Source organism: Vipera ursinii (genome assembly GCF_947247035.1).
Source record: "Vipera ursinii genome assembly, chromosome: 2".
Classification (NCBI taxonomy): Eukaryota; Metazoa; Chordata; class Lepidosauria; order Squamata; family Viperidae; genus Vipera; species Vipera ursinii.
In genome coordinates, this window is record NC_139513.1 from 8,877,646 (window position 1) to 8,901,888 (window position 24,243).

Here is a 24,243-nt window from a genome sequence, read left to right on the forward strand (position 1 = left end):
TAGGCAAATTAAGACATAAAGAATGTGGTTTTGCAGCTCACTGTGACCTGTGGTAAGTTTCATTACATCCACATAGCAACCCCTGAATCTGAAAATGCAAATATTTCTTATATCTGAGACCATCTTTCTTTACGAATAACAGAAGGGCAAGAAGTAACCTGAGATTTATTACCTTTTTTACCTACCATTTTTTAGTCTATGTCAGGGCTTTTCAACCTTTTCACAGATTGTACCACTTTTAGGACATACCAATATTCGAGTACCACCAGTGCTTAGCAAGGAGTCGAAAACTTGATGACTAAAAAATGGGGGGGGACTTCCTGTGGTGATGCGACGCTGAAGACAGCCATCTCTGGGCTGTCCGCTCCGCAGCTTTGTTGAATCACTGAAAAACAGCGCCGATCAGCTGTTTTGGTGATTCGGAAGCCCCCTCCCCGGGAGAAGAGGAGGGGGTGAGGCCCCAGGTAGGGGTTGAGCTCTCCGGGGCCGCCTGAGCTTTAAGTTTGGGCGGCTGAAGGATTGAGCCCCCCCGAAGCCTGGGTTTGCTCCTGGCTGTGCAGCGTCTCTGCTCTGTGATTTTTGGAGCAGAGCCAAGCGTTAGCAACCACCCCTGCCAGAAGGAAAGACTCTTGAGTATCAAGACACAGGCAGAGCGGTACAGGAGGTCAAGGTGAAGTGGACTTTTATCTTTACTCTCTAGCTCAACGGATTTTATGGATTAAAAGTGAAAGTGCGCAACAAGTGAAAGTGGGGGAAGATGGCGACGAAAGCCTCTAAAGTTCTTCGGAGTGCGGGGGCTTCCCCAGTGCAACAGACTTCGTTGCAAGCTTTGCTCCCTCCCACACCTGCTCCGGCACTGACTCTTAAAGATTTACAGGATGCCTTTGAAAAGCAAACACAATTAATGTCAGACATGATGGAAAAGCTGGAGGAGAAATTGGAGGAGAAAATGGAAGAGAAGCTGGAAGAGAAGTTTAGAGCAATGAGGGCAGACATCTTGCCTACAATTGAAAATGTGGTTGTATGTGTGCAAAGCTTGGATGAAAAAGTGGAGGATCTTAGTCAAAAGAACTCTATATTAGAAGTAAAAGTATTAAGAGAATGAAAATATAAGGGATAAAATGGATGGAGACTTGAGTCTGGTCCAGTACCATCAGATGGAGTTTGCTATCAGAATCAGGGGCTTAAAAGAGAATCCTAAAGAAGATTTAAAGCACCTGATCTCCGAGGCTTTGGAAGTGATACTGGGCCAATCAGCAGCTGAAATTGAGGGAAGTATAGATAAAATCTTTCGTGTGAACTCCTGGATTGCAAGGCAGAGGAAGTTACCTAGAGATGTGGTTGTTTACTTTACAAAGAGAGCAATTAGGGATGAAGTTATTCAAGTTGCTTATGATACTAAGTTTGTGGTTGCTGAGCAAGAAGTTTTGGTTTTAAAAGAGATTCCTCCAAAGATTTTAAGGAGAAGGAAAGATTTTGCCTTCCTAGCACAGGAACTTAAGAAATGTGACATCAAGTTTAGATGGGAGATTCCAGTGGGCATGGTGGTGATGCATGAAGGTAAAAGATACCGTCTGGTTACAGTGACTCAGGCACGTGATTTTTACAGCAAAGTTTTAAAAGCAACCCCTCTATCACTTCTGGAAGCTGTAAAGGGATATGGTGAGGGAAAGCCTCAAGATGCTGATGGAACACAGACAGAGGAGAATGGTGCTGGAGGGGATCAAATTACAGTTTCATCGGCAGCTGCTGGAGAGCAGAGGATGACGCGTGCCGCTTTAAGACGTGTGAGACAAGAGCAAGAACAAGATCAGCAGAAAGTTATGGAACCTCCAAAGCGTACTTACAGTGAAGCTGTGGGAGGGGCGCGGCCTAAGGAAGTTACAGGGGTCCTGGCAGACGTGCTCCAGAAGCTACGGGATGCCAAGAATGGTGACTAAGTTCCTAACCTGGAATGTTAATGGATTAAATTCACCACAGAAGAGAAAGAAAGTTTTTCAATATTTAAAACAATTTAAGACTGATGTTATTTGCTTGCAAGAAACGCATATTAGGGTTATGGACCAAAAGTACTTGTTGAATTCAAGGTTGGGTACGCAATTTATTGCTTCTGCAATGAATAAGAAAAATGGAGTGGTTATTTATGTTAAGAATACTCTGACAGCGGAACTAATTGAAGTAGATAAGCAAGGAAGATATGTTATGATAGATTTGCTGTTAGAAGGCAAAAAAATGCTTTTAGTTGGACTGTATGCTCCAAATCAACAACAAGCTGACTTTTATAGTTCACTACATACAAAGATTACCCAGTTGGATTATAAATCTTTTATTTTTATGGGAGATTGGAATGGTGTCTTGGATGTATAGCTGGACAAATTGGGTTTTTTTAAACATGCCCCGAGTCATGCTAGACTGCCTAAATCTTTTTTTGAAATGAAGGATGATCTGGAATTATGAGACATTTGGCATGAAAAGCATTTACATGAAAAGGATTATACTTTTTTTTTCTGATAGACACCAATCTTTTTCTAGGATTGATTTTATATTACTGACTAATGATTTTTTTTCTAGGATTAAGAAGATAAAGATCTGTGCAAGAACTATATCTGACCATAGTCCAGTCTGGTTAGAGATCAATAAGGACAATAGAGATAGGCGCTCCTGGCGCGTAAATGAGAATTTGTTTAGAAATCAGAGAAATGTGGAAGAATGTAAAAAGCAGATGAAAGACTTTTTTGAAATTAATATGAACAAGGATACTTCTATGGACATGGTTTGGGATGCTAGCAAAGCTTATATGAGAGGGGTGTTAATATATATGAATAATAAATACAGACGTAATATGGAAATTAGGAGGAAAGAATTGGAGAATGAAATTAGGGAAAAAGAAAAGGCCCTAATTTTGAATCCATCGGATGTGAAGATTAAAGAGGTTATTAACTTGTTAAGAGGACAATTTGATAAGTTGATGGCTGATCAGGTGGCAACTAACTTACGGTTTGCTAGGCATAACACTTTTTGCAATGCCAATAAACCAGGTAGGTGGCTAGCCTACAGGTTAAGGAAAAAACAAAGGGCCTCTAACATAGATAAAATTGAATACAAAGGAAAGGTTGTGTTTCAACAGGAACTTATCAAGGAAGCCTTTGTGGATTTTTATTCTAAACTATATGTTATGGAGAAGATTAATGAAACAGATATTGATGTATATTTGAAGAATGCTAGCATCCCGGTTCTTACACAGGAACAAAAGGAGGAGATTAATCAATTGATAACAGAAGAAGAAATTTGTATAGCAATTAAGGAATTGAAGTTGGATAAAGCGCCAGGTACGGATGGTCTTACTGCCTTCCATCCTTCCGAGGTAGGTAAAATGAGGACCCAGATTGTTGGGGGCAATTAAGCTGACTTTGCAATAATGCCGCTTGGGTGTGTGTGTGTGTGAAAGCCCTAATAAGCAGGCATATACATAGAATGAAGGCTACTGCTAAGTTTGTAAGCCACCCTGAGTCTTCGGAGAAGGGCGGAATATAAGTGGAATTAAAATAAAAAAAAAATTAAGGGAATTGTTTCAGACAATTCAGAAGGGGGGAAAGGTGCCTCCGTCTTGGAGAACTGCTTTTATTTCTTTGATTCCGAAGGAAGATCAAGATGCTACTCAAGTAAAAGACTACAGACCAATATCACTTTTAAATACAGACTACAAGATATTTGCTAAGGTATTAGCTAATAGATTGATGAGGGTTTTGCAACAGATGATTCATGGGGATCAAACCGGGTTTATTAGTGGTAGACAAATGAAAAATAATGTGAGGCATATAGTTGATGTGGTGGAGTTTTTGGAAAGGAACAACCAGATCCCTGCAGCGCTAATTTTCTTAGATGCTGAAAAAGCTTTTGATCAATTGAATTGGCAATTTTTGATGAAAGCTTTAGATAAAATGAATTTTGGGGATAAATTTTTACAACCAATTAGGGCATTATATCAAAAACAAACTGCCCGAATAATAGTTAACAATAGTTTGACTGAAGTATGCAATATTGAGAGGGGCACAAGACAAGGGTGTCCGTTATCACCTTTATTATTTGTTTTAACATTGGAGATATTATTGATAAAAATACGGAATTCGGGAAAAATTAAGGGTATTCAAATTAGAGATCAGGATTATAGATTGAGGGCGTTTGCAGATGATCTGGTTGTTACGGTGACTCAGCCAGAAAGCTCTGTTGTGGACCTGATGGAGATAATAATGCAATATGGGAAGGTTTCGGGATTTAAGGTTAATGTACAAAAAACAAAAATTTTGGCCAAAAATATGACAATACCGCAAAAGGCCCTTTTAGAAGGATTAACTGGATTTGAGATTGTTAAAAGGGTTAAATATTTGGGGGTGTATCTGTCACCCTCAAATGCAAAGTTATATAAAAATAATTATGAAAAGTTATGGGGAAAAATTCAAAAAGAATTGGAGAGTTGGGAAAAATTACAATTGTCTTTACTGGGAAGAATTGCAGCAGTGAAAATGAATGTCCTACCTAAATTTTTATTTTTATTCCAAATGATACCGATTCTTAAAAAAGATTCTAATTTGGATTAATGGCAACGGGGTATCAATAAATTTATGTGGGCAGGGAAAAGGCCACGAATTAAACTTAAGATTATGCAGGATACTCGTGAAAGAGGTGGTCTTAAAATGCCTAATCTTAAATTATATTATGAAGCTGCTGCGTTGTCAGGAATAAGTGATTGAATTAATTTGACACAAGGGAGATTATTAAATCTTGAGGGCCACGACTTGTTATTTGGCTGGCATGCATATTTGTTGTATGATAAGAAGGTAGATAATGTATTTAAAGTGCATATTTTAAGACAGGCATTGTTGAGAGTTTGGAAGAAGTATAGACATAAGTTAGACTGCAAGATGCCGTTGTGGGCAATCCCAAAACATGCAATAGAAAACATAAATGTAGGCTTCAAACATGATGTGACTACGTACAAGGAGATCTTAAGATTGGAAAGGAACGTCTGGTGTTTTAAACCGTACAATCTCTTGCGAGATGAGAAGATTGTTCAAACTTGGTTTCAATATGCCCAGTTATGTGCCAGGTGGAAAGAAGACCAGAAAATTGGTTTCTCAATGACTGATGAAAATTTGATAAAGCAAATTAGAAATCAGGGTCCAGCACATATTAAACGGATTTATCTTGCATTGATAGATATTGACTCAGAAACAGAACTTGTTAAAGACTGTATGATAAAATGGGCCCAGAATATCCAAGAAGTTATTACAATGGATACTTGGGAAAAGATCTGGGTGAGGAACATAAAATTCACGCAAGCCCAAAACCTAAGAGAGAACTTTTATAAAATGTTTTATAGATGGCATTTAGATCCTAAAAAGCTTGCAAGTATGTATCCGAATTACCAGCCAAAATGTTGGAGGTGTGGTGGTGAAGATGCAACGTATTTTCATATATGGTGGACCTGCAAAAAGGTTAAGGCTTTTTGGATAAAAATTTGGTGGAATATGCAGAAGATCTTTAAGCAAAGGATAAAGTTTTGTCCGCAATTGTTTTTGCTGGGCATAAATACAGATGCTACTGTTGTGGACATTAAGTTGATGTTGAATTTAATTACAGCAGCAAGACTATTAATAGGTCAATATTGAAAAAAGGAGGAACTGCCGACTATAGAAGAATGGACTCTAAAGGTTTCTGACCTGGCGGAAATGGCAAAGATTTCGGCTTACTTGAAAGATCATTCACAGGAACGTTATATTATGGAGTGGAAAAATGGATTGAATATATCCAGAACAAATATGGGACTAAAAATTTTCATTTAGCATTTGAATAAGTTTCCTTTTCTTTTTTCTTTTTTTTTCTTTTTATATGTAACATTAGTATTGCTTGTAGTTATTTTATATGAGCTAGAGGGCGATAGAGTTAATAGTTTATGGTTTTTAGCATATGGATGTTTATGATTGTTCTTTGTTTTTATACCTTGTACTTAGCTCTGGGAAGTTGGGGGGGAGGGGGAATGGGGGGGAGGGATAGGGAGGGTTAGGTAGGGGTGGGGGGAGGGGGGATTGTTAAAGATAAAACGTACTGTAAAACTTTTCAATAAAAAATATATACATATAAAAAATGGGGGGGTTGGGCTTTACTGGTTAGATTCCTTTATTGTTATAGAAATGGCTAGTTTATAATATGGAAAAATAAAAAGTTGAGGTTCACTGTTAATGCTTCCTTCCTACTGCAACAGTGGAAGTCAGAAGTCAATGCCTTTTCTTTTCTTTTTCCCTTCTCCTCCTCGCTTTTCCATTTTTCTCTCACCCTTTGCTCACAATCCCTCCTCGCCCTTTGCTAGCAAAAGCCTCTAGCTTGCTCCATTCACACACACATTGCTTGCACAAGCTTCTCTCTTGTTCCATTCACACACACATTGCTCACAAAAGCTTCTCTCTTGCTCCATTCACACACACATTGCTTGCACAAGCTTCTCTCTTGTTCCATTCACACGCACATTGCTCGGAAAAGCTTCTCTCTTGCTCCATTCACACACACGTTGCTCGCAAAAGCTTCTCTCTTGCTCCATTCACACACACGTTGCTCACACAAGCCCCTCATTCGGTCTTCTCACCCTTCTCTCACAAAGGCCACTTGCTCTCTCCTCACCGCTTCACTAACAAAAGCTTCTTCTCTTCTGTCTCTTTCTCCGTATGTTTTTCTTTCTCTCCCACCAAAACCTGCTCCTTTTATAGTTTACTCAGGGCGGCTTACAATTTTAAGCACAAACAAATGTGCTTAGCAATAGCCTTCATTCTATGTATATGCCTGCTTATTAGGGCTTTCGCCCCCCCCCCAAGCGGCATTATTACAAAGTCAGCTTATTGCCCCAACAATCTGGCTCCTCATTTTACCTACCTCGGAAGGATGGAAGGCTGAGTCAACCTTGAGCCTGGTGGGACTCGAACCTGCACTAATTGCAGGCAGCCTACTGCCTCCTCCTCCTCCTTTTCTCTTCCAGGTGTGCCAGAAGTTCCAATCAGCATGCAACCACGTGTGCAGATCCTGGGGTGCATGCAGATCCTGCTGAGCCGGGCAGCTCCAGCTGATCTCCTCCAGGTCTGTGCAGTGCCACTTTAGCCTGTTCCCTCCCCCACTACACTTGGCTAAATAGTCACATTCTACCTGCCAGGTGCTAAAGTACCACCAGTGGTACATGTAATATGGTTGAAAAGTCCTGTACTACTCAAAGGTTGTCCCAGTCTATGGCTCTAGATTCTTACTCTCAGTGCTTGGCTACAGGATCCTTGGTGGTTGTTGCATTTGGATGCCAGCTGGAGGTGTAAAGGGTCTCACTCCTGATGTTATCTGCCACACTTTACTAAAACTAAAGGGAATCTGAGTGAATATTTGTAATAGTCCATAGGGATTATCTCATAGTGATAAGGGTGATAAAACAGCAATATTTTCCACCCTCACTGTGTCTGCTGATAGTCACACTGCAGCCATTTTTAGAGTGACCTGGTCCTTATAGGTTAGGGAGACATCAGCTATATTTAGGCCAGCTGTCAACAATTGTATCTTTCAAAGAAGAACAGAAGAAAAACAAATTAAAAAATAAATTGGGGAAAAAAGTACCTCCCTTATACCACATTTATGGGTCTCTCAAATATGGATACTCTCAATTCTTTAGGAATTTTCTTTTTGTAAAACTCTTATATGCCTGTATTTCAGCTCCCCTCTTATTTTCTTTCTACATAATTTGACCAGTTGGTTAATCCAAATTAATATCCTCCTAGTTGGGTTTGGAGGTATCTCTCCATTCTCCTTTTGCTGATGATGCTGAGATCTGGTGTACAACAGTGAGAAAAACCCCAGTTGCTGATAACCTATGATAAAATTAAAGTAATTGAATTTTGAGACAACCAAAAATATTGAGACAACCAAAATTATCCAAAAATATTTCTGACATTTTATTTGTGGCATTTCAGGCTTCAGGCATACTAAGTGCACAGGGCAAATATGCTTACTCAACTGCTCAAAAGAGGACATCTTGTAATTATACTGGATAAGGATGGGGGATGTAATGTATTGGGCCTGTTTAACTTGAACTGTACCACATGTCTTTGAATGCTTTTTTTTATTAAAGAGTTTTACAAAAACAAAATTTTACAATATATCCCCGAATCCCCCCCACCCCAAACCCGCCCACTTCCCCAGCCACTTCCCAGAGCTAAATACAGGATTATAGTTATAATAATCATATTCTAAATAAAAATTATGCATACTATACAATTAACCAAATTCATAATGTGCTTTAACTCCCCTTTAACATAACTACAAACCAAGTACCAATAACAGTATCCCTCTAAAATCTACTCATAAGCTAAATGGAACTTTTTGGTCCCATATTTGTTCTGAATATAATCTATCCATCTCCTCCAAACTGAAATATATCTTTCCTGTGAATGATCTTTCAAGTAAGCAGAAATCTTAGACATTTCTGCAAGATTCGAAACTTTAAACACCCATTCTTCTATGGTAGGCAAACTATCCTTCTTCCAGTATTGTCCCACCATTGAGATTGCTTTTGAGATTGCTTAATCAGGGAGTTGGGTAATGGTCACTGGCTCCTCAGACAAGCAGTCTCCAGGACCACTATTGGTTGGCTCTAGGGCAGCAATAGGCTCCTTCAAAACTATTGGCTGCTGCCTAGTGGCCAGCAGTATAAATAGCTGCATAGAAGCCTTGGTTAACAGTTCAGCTCCTGCATTCAATAAAGCATGTTCCTGCCTGAACTCTCTCGCCTCGTCTCCTGCTTGCTGCAAAGAACCCAGTACACAACAGGGGACATTATCTTACAATTGCCTTTTGATTATTTTAACTCAAAATTGTTGCCCCAGCTCATGTATGGGGGGGACAACTTAAAACAATTTCTATGCTTGGCCGGTTGGAATGTGTTGAGAGTGGAAATTCCTCTAACTCACTTTTATACATTACGTCTCATTGTAACATGCTCCTTTGTATTCAAGTCTGTCCTCAGAATGATAATATAGCACTTGGGGATGAATACACAACTTAGCAGACCAGCAGTGGAGGACAAGATGGAGAAGACCTGAACAGCCACCATGTACTTCCCCTTGGTGCTCAGGTAGGTGGGCAGGAAGGAGACCCAGACATTGCAGAAGACCAGCATGCTGAAGGTGATCAACTTGGCTTCATTGAAGGCCCCAGGGAGATTCCTAGCCAGGAAAGCCACCGTGAAGCAAATGGCAGCCAGGAAGCCCATGTAGCTGAGGGTGATGTAGAACATAAAAATAGAGCCTTCATTGCATTGCAGGATAATCTCTCCAGGCTGGGAGTGAAAGTCAGAGTCAGGGAATGGGGGTGACACTCCAAGCCAAATGGAGCAGATAAGAATTTGGACAGTAGAACATGAAAGGATGATGGAGTTGGCCAAGCTCTTCCCCAACCATCTCTTCACTGTGTTTCTTGGTTTTGTGGCCAAGAAAGCCAGCACCACTGTAATGGTTTTTGCCAAGAGAGAAGAAATGGCAACTGAGAAGATGATGCTGAAAACTGTTTGTCGGAGAAGGCAGGTGGCTTTCGTTGGTTGACCAATGAATAGAAGAGGAGACAAGAAGCAAAGCAGGAGGGAGACCAGGAAGATGTAAGAGAGGTCCCGATTGTTGGCTTTGACAATGGGAGTGTCTCGATATTTAATGAAAAGAATTAAAACAAATCCTGTGACTAAGAACAAGAATAGGACAAAAGAGATCAGAACGATTCCGAGATGTTCTTCATAAGAAAGGAAGGATATACCTTTGGGGATACATTGCATTCTGTCCTCTTTGGGATATTTTTCATCTGGACACTTGGTGCATTTTTCTGTATCTGAGTAAAATGAAAAAGCATTTCTTGTATTATTCTGTACTTTCTCCATTCAAGAAATACCTTCTTGCAACAATTGTTAACAGCAGCATTTCCCAAGAAGCATTGCTTAAAATCTCTACAGAAAGAAGGTAAGAAGAATATCTGGAATCTGAATGCCTATCTTTTGAAATCTAATTATCTAGAAAAAAAACTTAATTCTGCAAATAATCTGGTATCAAACTAAAAAGTGGAAGAGATTTTGGGGGGCGGTGGGCAGGGGGTCTGGCAATAAAGAATCTTGTCCAATCTGCTACACCCTCCTATCTCTTCCAAGGCCCTCCATCAAGGTTTTTCTGCTATTCCTCCTTCTATGTAAGAAATTGGGAAATTTGAAGATAATAGCAATAGCAGTACAGCTTAGATTTATAAACCACTTCACTGTGCTTTGTTGCCCTATCTAAGCAGTTTACAGAGTCAGCCTATTTCCCCTAACAATCTGGCTCCTCATTTTATTGAGCTTGCAAGGATAGAAGGCTCTCAGTCAATCTTGAGCTGGTAAAAATTGAATTGCTAGACTGCTGGCAAAAACAAAAAAATAATGGAGCTTCAATCTGTCTTTTAACTTGGACTTTTATCACAGTGCTTCATCTGAATCCATTTCCACCAGGCCTGCCCTTTTGTTTGGTGTCACCCACCTTCCTGAGTGGAGATGGTCCCTTCCGGACAAAGAATGCAGTCGTAGCAGCAAATTGGCTCTCCTTCACGCTTCCGCTTGACAAATCCAGGATGACAATTTTCCACACATTTAGACTGAGGCAGAGACTAAGCAGAAAAACAAGGAATTTGAAAGAAAATAGATTGGGACTAAGCATGCATAAAAATAAGGCTAAAACTGACTGCCTAGTTTCTAGAACTGGGGTGAATTGCGATGCAGGAGAGGCCATGAGAACTTGTCCCTCAAAAAGGGTAGGTCAGACATATTTTCATCTTCAGCAATTGGGACAAGAGTTGAAGACTTGTGTCCAGCTGAGTATCTGGGTTTTTTTTCCTACTGAAGAACTGCAATTATGGGACATCAACTTGCATGGAAAGACATATATATTTCTTATTAGTTGAATTTGGATCCTCATTTTTGCTCAGAGGGACTTAAGGTAGCTAACAATAAAGATAAAAAAATGCATTCTAGGTTTTTCAGATGAAGTGCCCTCTTACAAGCCAAAGCCCAAGTCTAAGTAGCATTTCCTTTCAAATTTTCCCTTGTTATTTCCAAAATGAGGAAAGGATTTTCTTTTGATCAAGGTCTTGTTTTGCTGCTTCAGTTTTCTAGGTCAGGGAATTATCTCACATTAAAACAGTCTTTATGATTTCATGTGAACCTAAATCATTGGACCTTATTCAGGGGAGCCAAAGGCTCATCCCAATAGGGTGAAAGAGAGACATGGATAACTCTGGGCAGGTTTGGGCTGCTTAAAAATATCATAGAACATCAGTGACCTTTCAAGGGAGACAATTCTTCAGTTTGAACAAGGTGAGGCTTATTTCTCACATGACCAACAGAACCTCTAACCAGTCATGACTATATTTCATCTGGTTCAGTCCAAACCTTAATGCAGACACTGCTTCAAAGAACCTGAGGCTATTAGCAGAATAAATGCCAGCACTTGAATATTTCTCAACAACTTGATCTATGGTCTCCATCCTAAAGAATAATCACCCAGCATTCAATATAGGACATGACTGAATCAATTTCAAAGAATATTCCTTATCATGGCATCTGAAGGACACCTTTGTAAATAATACTGAAGTGCCCACAAGCAGTGTAACAAAATATTAAGTTTTCTCTTCTGTACATTCAACTCTCAGTGAGGGTCATCCACCATGGTGATCAGAGTTAGCCCACTTGAAATGGGTCATAACCTTTAGAAAAAAGAGAAAACACAGCAATATTTTACCCACCTTGTTGAGCAGATTTAGCCATGAAAGAGCAATCTGGTTAATAATAACTCTCTGTCTTTCAATACTCCCCACTTTCCTTTTGATCAAATCCCCCTCAGGTGAAATCACCAAGCACTCAATGTCCACATCTGCAGTTACTTCTCCAGTATGGTCCAGGTAAAGATTCCAATGGGAAAGATTGTAGAACTCATTCTTCTCCAGAAAGGGATGGAACTAGAATGGAAACATCCAGGAATTTCAAAAGCAGAAATCTTGGTTTGTTATCCCACCTGGTAATTTCATGCATGACTCTTTCTTCTACAGTTTTTTTTTATTAATGTGTAAACATGATCTATTATAGGGAACATTCTACAGCAGGTATCAAATAAATTGAAGAACAGCAAAAAAGAGATTCTTCATAAACTCCTTGAAAATAAAAATCAATTACCCAAAAGCATGGATTTTTTTTAAGTGAACAGGAAATATAACCACAGGAGCTAATTCTACTTTATTGGAGCACTATTAAGAGAATCTTGCAAGTCTAAAAGTACAAATCTCCCACCAATTCACTTTTTCACTTTTTTTTTGCTAGCCGTTAGGCAGCTGCAGGATCCCACTCTTTATCTGATCACTCGCTGGGCAGGTAATCTTCTCCTTCTCCTCAAAGTTATTCTTGCCTATCATTACAGTTCCTTAATACCTGATGGGAATGATGGTGATGTAACCTGATTTCAGCAAAACACAGGTAGTCCTCCACTTACAACAGTTCATTTAGTGAGTGTTCAAAGTTACAACACCCCTGAAAAAAAGTATGACCATTGTAGCATCCCCACGGTCACATGATCGAAATTTGGATGCTGGGGAACTGGTTCATATTAATGACAGTTGTAGGGTCCCATGATCCACTTTTGTGATCTTCTGACAAGCAAAGTCAATGGTGAGGCTACTGTAGACTCAGTTAACAACACTGTTACTAACCTAACAACTGCAGTGATTTACTTGGCAACTGTGGCAAGAGACATCATAAAATGGGACAAAATTCGCTTAATAATTGTCTCACTTAGTAACAGAAATGTTGGGCTCAATTGTGGTCAAACATCAATGACCACCTGCACTAGCAAATGATTTTGCTACGTGATGATTAGAAACCAAGTTAACTAATAGCTGGATAGTATGATCATTGATAAAAACTCAAATAATATTTAATCTTTTTAAAATTTCTCATAAAACTAGGTAGTTATAAATAACAATTGGTCATCTATTTTTCTATATTTTCATTAACAGCATTGTGGCTCAGTGGGTTAGGACGCGGTGGCTCAGTGGGTTAGGACGCTGAGCTTGTTGATCAGAAGGTCGGCAGTTTGGCGGGTCGAATCCCGAGTGCCGCGTAACAGAGTGAGCGCCTGTTACTTGTCCCAGCTTCTGCCAACCTAGCAGTTCGAAAGCACGCAAAAATGCAAGTAGAAAAATAGGGACCACTACGGTGGGAAGGTAACAGCGTTCCGTGCGCCTTTGGCGTCTAGTCATGCCGGCCACATGACCATGGAGACGTCCTCGGACAAGCGCTGGCTCTTCGGCTTTGAAACGGAGATGAGCACCGGCCCCTAGAGTCGGAAACGACTGGCACGCATGTGCGGGGGAACCTTTACCTTTTACCTATTATTTTGTCTAAGATTTGTACCAATTCTTAAATAAAGCTAATTTGTTCCTTTTCTAAAAATATCAAGTTTCTACCCACAAAAAGTGATTTCCTGATAGAAGTGCATGAGTAAACTCCAGTAGGAAAATGTCTGATTTTCAGCAACAAGCACTATAACATTTTTTACAAGAACGTCAATGATGCACTGAAAAAGGATGATCAAACTTGAGAAGAATATTTGTGAAAATGATATCAAAATAATAGATGACGTCAAAGTAAACGTGAGGCAGCAGTGAGATGTTCATGGAAAGAAAGCAAATGCATCCATGAGAATCTCAGAAAGTGAACATTTAGTTTGGGGAAACCCCAACTCAAGTATCAGCTCTCCTTGCAGGCGCCATGCTTGGAGAACACATTTTAGAAAACCTGGATTAGCTTTATGAAAAGGCAATTAAGTCAAGGAAGAGGTCAACAGCGCTGGTTTTAGCCCTGAGGAAAGAACAGAAGGAGAAGATCCATGTGGATCTACAGGAACTCAAAATCAGGAGTCTGGAAGCATCTTTTCTATCAGAGTGTCATAACTGGAGAAGGGAAGAATATGGCACCCCAAACTGAAAGATGTTACACAGAACTTAAGATTTGTTCACAGTTATAGCAGAGTGTGGAAGCGGTATAGATTTGGATGGGAAAGAACAGGCTTCGGCTCAACCCGGCCAAGACTGAGTGGCTTTACGTACTGACATCTCGTTTAGTCCAAGAGGTTCCATCTTTGATTATAGGAGGAGAGATGTTACCTCCCGTTGATAGAGCACGCAATCTGGGCGTCCTCCTAGATTCACGACTCAGTTTTGAAGATCATATTGGAGTCGTAGCTAGGGGGTCATTTGCCCAGATTCGCCTGGTATACCAATTGCGCCCCTTTCTGGACCGAGATGCCCTATGTACAGTCACCCATGCACTCGTTACCTCCCGTATAGACTACTGCAATGCTCTCTACATGGGGCTGCCCTTGAAAACCACCCAGAGGCTTCAGCTGGTGCAGAATGCGGCTGCACGGGTAGTGATGGTAGCTCCCTGATACTCCCATATAACACCTCTGCTCCATGAGCTGCATTGGTTACCAGTTGCCCTCCGGGTGAGATTTAAGGTGCTGGTACTTACCTTTAAAGCCCTACATGGCTTAGGCCCGGGATATTTGCAGGACCATCTGCTACCGGGAACGAACTCCCATCGCCCAGTACGTTCACACAGAGAAGGCCTCCTCAGGGTACCATCGGCTAGACAATGTCGGCTGGCGAACCCCAGGGGAAGGGCCTTCTCTGTGGGAGCACCAGCCCTATGGAACCAGCTCCCCCCTGAGCTTCGGATGGCCCCAGATCTCCAGTCCTTCCACCGCGGCCTCAAAACACTCCTTTTCCACCTGGCTGACCTGGACTGACAGGCATTTTAATTATGTTTACAATTTTTAATTTATTTTTAATTTTTAATTTTAATTTATTGCACAGAGGACTTTAATTTTAATTTTATCTTAATTTCTGTACTTATTATATGTTATTGCTGTTAGCCGCCCTGAGTCCTTCGGGAGATAGGGCGGGATATAAGTCCCATTAATAAATAAAAAATAAATAAATAAATTGTAAAATGAACTCAGTGATGATATTCTGGCTGAAATAAAAGAAAAAAATATCCTAAGAAGAGGAGCAGTTCTACAGCTTAGAAAGTGTATCAGAGAAGTTCAGGCTACCCTTTACTGGTTGGCTTAATGCAGAGACTGAGCAGCTACCAGTCAGAGAATATTTAACTAGGATTTCTGTAGAGAGGAGGTGATAGTTTGATTGCAGCTTAAGAATAGAAAATGAGGAAGGATATAAAATAAAGGAATCCTTCAAATAGGGAAAGTCCCCTTTAAATCTTAGAGGAGGAGATGGAAAAGCAAGAAAATGTTTCAGATAATGTTTCAACACCAAGTCAGCCAGGAAGTGACCAAGTTATATAGAAACAAGGCAACAAAAGTTTGAGTTGATTAAATTGCCCACCAGCCTGTCTATGTGCCCCTCTTTGGCAGCTTCCTTGCAAAACTAACAAACTACATGCAGTAAGAAATTCCTGAGAATAATAATATTGTTGTTGTTAATTGCGAAGTTGTGTCCGACCCATTGCGACCCTATGGACAATGTTCCTCCAGGCCTGCCTTCCTCTACCATCTTTTGGAGTCCGTTTAAACTCATGCCTACTGCTTCAGTGACTCCATCCAGCCACCTCATTCTCTGTCGTCCCCTTCTTCTCTTGCCCTCAATCTTTCCCAGCATTAGGCTCTTCTCCAGTGAGGCCTTCCTTCTCATTAGGTGGCCAAAGTATTTGAGTTTCAACTTCAGGATTTGGCCTTCTAAACAGCAGTCAGGGGTGATCTCCTCTAGGACTGACTAGTTTGGTCACCTTGCAGCCCAGGGGACTTGCAGGAATCTTCTCCAGCACCTTAGTTCAAAGGCCTCAATTCTTTGGCTCTCAGCCTTTCTTATGGTCCAACTTTCACTACCATACATTGCAACTGGGAAGACCACAGCCTTGATTATATGCACTTTTGTTGACAGGGTGATGTGTCTGCTTTTTAGTGTGCTGTCTAGATTTGCAATGGCTTTCCTTCCTAGGAGCAAGTGTCTTTTAATTTCTTGGCTACAGTCCCCATCTGCAGTGATCTTGGAGCCCAGGAAAATAAAATCTGTCACTACCTCCATTTCTTCCCCATGTATTTGCCAGGAATTGAGAGACCCGGATGCCATGATCTTTGTTTTCTTAATGTTGAGTTTCAAGCCAACTTTTGAACTCTCCTTCTTCACCCGCATCAAGAGGCTTTTTATTTCCTTTTCATTTTCTGCCATTAGAATGGTATCATCTGCATATCTTAGGTTGTTGATATTTCTTCCTGCAATGTTAATTCCAATTTTTGATTCATCTAGCCCTGCCTTTCTCATGATGTGCTCTGCATATAAGTTAAATAGGCAAGGTGACAGTATACAGCCTTGCCGGACTCCTTTCCCAATTTTGAACCAATCAGTGGTTCCGTGTCCAGTTCTCACTGTTGCTTCTTGACCCGTCATTTGGGGGATTATTTTTTTAATCCCATTTATATCCCGCCCTTCTCCGAAGACTCAGGGAGGCTTACAATCTAAAGCACAAATCAATGTGCTTAGCAATAGCCTTCATTCATGTATCCCAGCATTGCTTTTCCCACTCTTTTATTGACTATGTAGGCTACTCCATTTCTTCTGAGGGATTCTTCCCTGCAGTAGTATACCTGATGGGCATCTGAATTAAATTCACCCATTCCTGCCCATTTTAGTTCTCTGATTCCTAAGATGTCAATGTTCAGTCTTGTCATCTCTTGTTTGACCACGTCCAGCTTTCCTTGATTCATGGATCTTACATTCCAGGTTTGTATGGAGAATAAATCTTTACAGCATCGGACTTTCCTTTCACCACCAGATACATCCACAGCTGAGCATCCTTTCGGCTTTGGCCCAGTCGCTTCATTCTTTCTGGCACTACTGGTACTAGCCCTCTGCTCTTTCCCAGTAGAATATTGGATGCCTTCCAACCTGAGGGGCTCATCTTCCAGCATCATATCGTTTTGCCTTTTCGTACTGTCCATAGGGTTTTCATGGCAAAGATACTGGAGTGGGTTGCCATTTCCTTCTCCAGTGGATCACATTTTCTCAGAACTCTTTGCTATGACCTGTCCGTCTTGGGTGGCCCTGCATGGCATAGCTCATAGCTTCATTGAGTTATGCAAGCCCCTTCGCCACGACAAGGCAGTAATCCATGAAGTGGAAATAATAAGATTAAAAAGTTTTTTTTTTCTATCTTGTACTCGTTGCCTTGGAAGAGTGAGGAAGATTCTTAGGGATGACTCACACCCTTGACGGTATCTCTTTACTCTCCTACCATCCGGTAGGAGATATAGGAATATAGCCAGCCGTACCAACAGGCAGAAAAATAGCTTTTACCCGTGGGCTGTTAGGCTTTTAAATGGGACATAATCTTTTGCAGAATTGACTTGGGAGGCCGGTGTGTGGTGTAGTTGGTTCACATAGTGTGGTGGGATGGAGAGTTTGTTGTCACTGTGTGTTGGGGGGAGAGAGCACGGGGGGAGGCTCAGCTAATCTCAATGTACACATGTTGTACTTTGACAATAAAGGTTTATTTATTTATTTAAATACAACAAATGTAATTCTGCATCAAAAAGGACAAATGTAATCAACCAAGTGTGAAAGTGTGATCTTGTGACAGACGTCAGATAGGTTGACATTTTGTATAAAGTTCTGAGCTAACGTTTTCTCAGAGTACTTGAAATGAACCACTCTCTCAAGCATGAGGCTCTATTTCTGCAGGAATAAACAGTTGAAAGGTGCCTTCCTCATTCCAGCATGATTCATTAGCCACTCACACTGGAGAAAATAGAACCCAGCTGAGGCTTAGGCCATCAGTTGTTCTCAGGGTCTCCTCCAAATTTATAAAAGTAAAATTCTACAGTTAATCACCAAACATACATACAGGATTATTATTAAAAGTGCAATCTCCCTTTCAAAATTAGAAGTGTTTAACATCAAACCATATCTGGTACCAGTTCCCTGATAAATTATCCCTCAAGCAACTAGATTGGCCAAATCTGTTGGTCTTTTGCAGCACAAGGAGGTTGATATGATTCCACTCTTTCTATAATGGATTCCTTCTCCAGAGTAATTTAGTTTGCTGGATCCTTGTTGGGACCCCATACCTGCCACGGCTGCAGCCTTGGAGCCTCCAGTGTCTCTTGGGCCTCCTTCTTTCTCCTCCAGGATCTGGATGAATATGCAGCCTTCAAGACATGGGCCAGAGTCATAAAGATAATGTAAACAGTGTCACTATTTTCAACCCATATACCATTCAATTCATCTTCTGTCTCCACTGGAGTGTTTTGGGTGCATCTTTTCCGGGCTTTGACAGAAAAAACATGCTTTGAAAAAGAACACAGAAAATTCTTCTCTTCATACTGGGGGTCTATAATGGAAAAGGGTTCAAAAGCACCATATTTTGGATTTGTTTTTTGCATAAATTCAAAGCTCCAAATACTATGGATGTATTTGTGATATCCATGATGAGTCATTAAATAGGTTCCCAAAGTTGTGGTGATCCAGATTTTCTCTCCAATAGGTCCTGACAAAGTGTCAAGTGTTAGATGAAAAATATGAAATGTGCTTGAAACGATAATATGTTCTGTGAAGTGAACAAAGACATTCACTTGTTTCCACTGAGAGCTGGAATCCTGGAAGGGTGCTGGATGTCCAGTCATTGAGAATCGTTGTGATATAACGACACAAATTCCCTTCCTGAGAAGCAAAGGAGGAAAAATCCTCAGGAAATTCTCTCCCTCCTCTGTGTCTGGAGCAAGGAGACCAATCAAGGTCCATTTGAAATGGAGGAGCAGTTGGACAATTGCTGAATACTGAAACCCTTCTTTGGGGAGCATCCGGTGGAAAAAAGGGAATTTACTTTTATCACTCAGAGTCTCAGAAGCAATTCTATGACTGATCTGGAAAAGCAATGAAGAACGCTGTGTTATAATTGGGGTCGGGTCAAGTCCAAAATATGAGTTTTTAATAAATCTAACTTTGTTTTGATAAACATCTTAGAATAGTTTGTTGATTGGCCATTGTTTAAAATGTTAAACACAGAATATTAAGAAGACTTTGTATAAAAATGGAACATGAGAAACAAATTAAGTAAAAAAGAATAACAATGAAAATGCAAATCATATTTCTCTATCACCCCTACAATTTAATGCAGTTAGACTCACATGTGCAGATGTTGATTAAATCATATCAACAATCAAGAAGTAAACAATACTCCAATCAAAGAACTGCCAAACAAACTAACATAAATAGCCCAACCAAAAAACCTCCAAGACCATTCCCACCAGCACTTACAGGGCAAATCACTAATATAAAATTGAGAGCATACCCCTCTCCTTACTAGCATTGATGATCTTACCTGCTTTATGTAATGAAATGTCTGCTAGAAAATAATCAAGTTCAGAAAGCAACAAGAAACCCTCATTTCAACATTGAGCTACAAATATTCTCCTTTTACCAATTTGACTCCATCCCTCTATTGATGCAGCCTAGGTCTGCATTGGCTTTTTTGGCAGCTGCAGCATACTGGCATCTCATATTTAAGTCATGGTCCAGTAGGACACTTAGATTTCTCGCACACTTGCTACTGCTCAGCAAGGTATCAACAATTGTACAACTGTGCATTTAGTATTTCTTATCTAGCAACAGGACCTTACTTTTCTCACCACTGAATTGCATTTCATTGGATAGCTGTGTATTCTATTTGTGGGTTTCATTCTGCCAAGTTTCCATAATGGCAAGAATATCATATTTGCCCTCATGTACTTGAATTTCTAATTCACTCTGTCTATTTCTCATACTCTGTGGGTTCCTTTTAGACATTTTAGTCCTTTTTAACTGACCCTGTTTTTACCTTCTACATAACCTGTTTTGTGCCTGAGTTCCCCTACTACCTTACCACCTGTTTTACTAGTGCACATTGTATAGCACACACTATCAAAAGCTTGGTTTTCCTTGACAGAAAGGTTGATATTTTTACCCACAGAAACATCTATGTTACAAGCACTGATTACCCTATTACTTTTAGATTTCTGGGGACAAAGGTGTTCTGTATCAATTAACTCTGTCCCCATTGTTTACTTTAAATGTTTCCCCAGCAAATCCATGAATTTAATGTCAAGTAACTCAGACCCTTTCTTTGCTGGATGCAAACCATCTCTTTCACAATTTTTTTCATGAATATGGTATTTGTTCAGCATTATCATCATTTTCTAAGATCATGTACAAAATATGAGCTTTCCATCAGTGCCGCATTTTTCTATTGTACAGATGACCCTTTGATTAGACACAGACTTTCTCCTCACCTACATAATTTTGCAGCAGAAGCCCCCAAAGCAATAGAGTTGATATCATGAGAGAATATGACTATTTTGATACATGCTGCCATCCTAATGTGTATGCCAGTTCCCAACCACGACACCTATAAATAGACATAGTGAAAGCAGCTCTTGAATTCCATAGAGAAGATATGGTTGGATCTAACATGCACCCACCACCACCCAACTCAATTTACTATAGAGAGAAACACATACACAAACCTGTGGGACTTTGTAGGTGCCTACTAATGTTGACATCTGAATGGAAATCTCCCTGTCAGCTGCATCAAGGAGAGTCAAAAGCTTGTCTTTTCTTCCACAGCTGTAGTTGGGAACGTTGGCTTTTCCAGTAGAGAGCATGTTCAGCAAGACCTCTGAAGTGCCAAGGGTGTTCAAATAGTTGTCATGGATATTGTAGCCAAGTGTGAGATTGCACATGTGCTGGATATTCTTGTTGATCTCTTGAATGGTGAAAATAAAGCGTTCTATTGCTTTGGAAGTATAAGGTATACTAGTGTAAAAACAATGTTTTGGTTAATACAAGCATCATCGACAGCAGTAATAAAATACCTTTTTTCCAATTTCATCCTCTTTATGACTATTGATTCTGAAACCAATATTGATCGAAAACAAGAGGCAAATGTTAGTCAGCATTTAATATTTGTAAATGTTGAGAAAATGGAAAGCAGGTGAGAAGCACAAATAGATTATTGGGGGCAATTAAGCTGACTTTGTAATAATGCCGCTTGGGCGTGTGTGAAAGCCCTAATAAGCAGGCATATACATAGAATGAAGGCTACTGCTAAGCTTGTAAGCAGCCCTGAGTCTTCGGAGAAGGGCGGGATATAAATGGAATTAAAATTAAATTAAATTAAATTATTTATAGCAGCAGGAATTTTCATCAGCAGAGTACCCACTATGCAAAATAATTCATTTTTTAAAGTACAACCATCATAAAAGAAAGAGGATATTTCATAAGTGACCCTTCTGAAAACAAGTCATCCTCTATTCCTATAAGGATCAGGCATTGAATATCAATGAGCCATTATAAAAATATGGAAATGAGCTGGTCAGCAATGGGTTCTTTAAACAAAAGTCATTATTCAAGTCATAAATTTTAAATTGGACGTGGAGAGGAAAATAATGTGGACTTCTTTCAGGTATTTTTTTCTGCCCTGTATTTGTGTCTCTTCCACTAAATAAGAAAAAAGAGGAAACCCATGGAAATCTGATCAATCAACAAAAAATAATGAGTTCATGAAATATAGGAGTAAGCAGAAAAAGGAGGAAAGAATGAGATGGAAGGAATACAATTTCATCAGACTGAATCACTTACAAGTGGGACTGACTATAAGGAAGCAGGTTGAAAAACAATATTTTCTGTGATAATGTTACCGCACTGGTGACTATACCAATGAGATGGTCTCCTGGCCTGTAGTAGCTCCATGGTCTTTCTTTATCCAGGCACACCGAATTTAGTGGGCACTTCATTCTAAGCTTCCCAAAGACTGGTAGGGACACCAGTAGCATCGCAAGTAGAAGCAGGAGGCCCATAATTTATAGAGATGAATCAATCGCTTGTTTCCAAAGAAGAGTTAGATGATTTCAAAGCGCTCTCAGATAATGGAATATCCAGTGGCTTTCCTTATGCAAACAGAAACAAACCAAGCTTCATCTGGAAAAGAGAGAAAGGTTCATTCAGCAGCACAGTCCCTGACTGTGTCCTAAATCTTGTGCAAACCATTCAGCATCAATAGAGGCTTTTAATCTTTTTTCTGATGCAAGATCCCTTCCATGTTGCTTCAGAGTATCAAAGGCAGTCACTGGAAAAGTAGCAGTAGATGTCTCAAAGTGTGGGACTGTGATAATTACGCTGAGTGATAATTTGTCCTCTGGACCTCTTCCAGGGCTCCATGTACAGAGGGGGAGCTGGAGAAAAGGATTTTTGTGAAATGTCGCAGATGCACCCCTGGAGACACTCTTCAATAATGGTTGTCATCCTTCCTGTCAGGACATGTCCAGAAAGGGATACTGGAGGAAGATGCTTCAATAACCAGTGAATTGACTTCCTCTGTCCTCCATTGTGGCAGATGGTCTCCAGAGAATGCTAGAGAACATCACCCGGAGCTATGCAGTTTGGTGGCAGTCTCAGTTCTTGACACCCAGTGCTTTTTTTTGTAAAAGAAAAAGGTGCCGGAACTCACACATGTCATACAACCCGCCTTGCCTACCCTACAAGGTTCCATCCAAAAAAGGTGCCGGAACTCCGTTCTGAGCATTCTATGAGAAAAAAAAGCCCTGTTGACACCTAACTCTCTAACCCCGTCTGCACCCTTGAACCCTGTCTAATGTTAAGAGCAGGTCTTCTTTGTGATTTTCTTGTCTATGAGATCTCCAGAGGTTAATCCTAATTTGGAGCTGATTTTAAAATTCCTTCTGCCTGAAGTGGCATTTCATTTCCATCTGTTTTAGAAGTATGCTTTTTTTTGGGTGAGAGAGCTGACTAAAAGGCAGGATAGTGACAATCTGTAGACTGTATTCTTGGGTAAATGGGGAGAAATTTAGAGAAGGGACAGATTTTTTTCTTATTTTATTTTCCTTGACTCTCTGTCTTCCCTCAATATTCAGGAAAGTCACTGAAATCCTTTATATTTTGAAGCTTCATAGTTTATTAAATGGAGAGTGGTGTGAAGTCTGCAGCTGAGATGGTGGTGATGCTCACAGCATGGTGGATGGTGTGATATGATTTCTTGCCAGACCCATCCAGAAACTTGTTTAGAGATGCATAGAGGTCCTTTCTCTGGTGTAATGGATGCACTTGGTGGGATGGGCCTCATTTGACATTCCTATCAGGCTATGTGTGACATACACACACACAAACACACACACCATACATAAGTGCTTTCAGGTGCAGTTGGAAGTCCTGTGTTCCTGCTTTATCATGGGTGATGTATTATTGATATTACATTTCTCATCTGGAAAACAGATGGAAATGAAATGTCGGGCTTCCAGTTTGCCACGCAGCCACTATGGATGGCTGGGAGACTTGCTCTCTCTCCCCCATCCGGTTTTGCATCGCTGGGGGACCCTGAAAAGGGCTGAAAGTCAGCCCAGAAAGGTGACCAGCAGGGACGGGCACTCACTGGATTGCGGGAGAGCCACAACTCTCCCATTAGACCTGGCAATCCCTCCAAACCAGCAGATGAAAGGACCGGCTATTATGGCTTGTCCCTAGGCTGTGAACAGCCTAAGTCACATTTTCCACCAGGCAACTCTTAAAGCAGCACGGAAGAGACTGGGTGTGATTTACCTCTTTTACACCCTAATTACTTTCTGTACCTCCTTAAGATGCTAAGCATTCTACCCCCTGCGGTGAGGGAAGGGGGATTTTAGCACTCCCTGCAGAAAGAGTGGTGACTAAATACCCAAGAAAGCACAACTGTTGAAACTTGCATTGTCTCAATATGAACTTTTGTCTCAATATTGGAGCTTTTATTGGAAGGTATTGATAGCAGGATAGTAAGGCAGGATCTGAAGATTTCCTGCACAAAATGTTATGTTAAAAGAAACCTTTCAAACCCCACACCAACTGTCCATTCAGCTGGTTCAAATTGAGCCAATCCATAAGTGTCAAATTGTTGTGGAAAAGAACCAATAAGGTGCCGTTCTCAAGGCTTTCAGTTTCCTCTGCAGCTTCTTCCCTCTGCCTGGTGATAAAACAGATGGCTGGAGGCACATTCCATTCTCACCCCAAGAAAGATACTTCAAACCAAAGGAAGTATACTGCAGAAAACTCATAGGTCCC

At 40.4% G+C, this 24,243-nt stretch overlaps 1 protein-coding gene across 1 annotated transcript in view; it reads right to left on the bottom strand.

Moving 5' to 3' along the window:
- Positions 1 to 8,995: 8,995 nt before the first annotated feature.
- LOC310633305 (vomeronasal type-2 receptor 26-like) overlaps positions 8,996 to 24,243 on the bottom strand; it is a gene marked incomplete at both ends in the record, with an annotated part of 68,744 nt that continues 53,496 nt past the window's right edge. Inside the window, 4 exons of the mRNA XM_083351004.1 lie at positions 8,996 to 9,900; positions 10,575 to 10,701; positions 11,836 to 12,048; positions 18,228 to 19,022. Of these exons, the coding sequence (XP_083207130.1) occupies positions 8,996 to 9,900; positions 10,575 to 10,701; positions 11,836 to 12,048; positions 18,228 to 19,022 (2,040 nt within the window). The remainder of the gene's footprint in view (positions 9,901 to 10,574; positions 10,702 to 11,835; positions 12,049 to 18,227; positions 19,023 to 24,243) is intronic.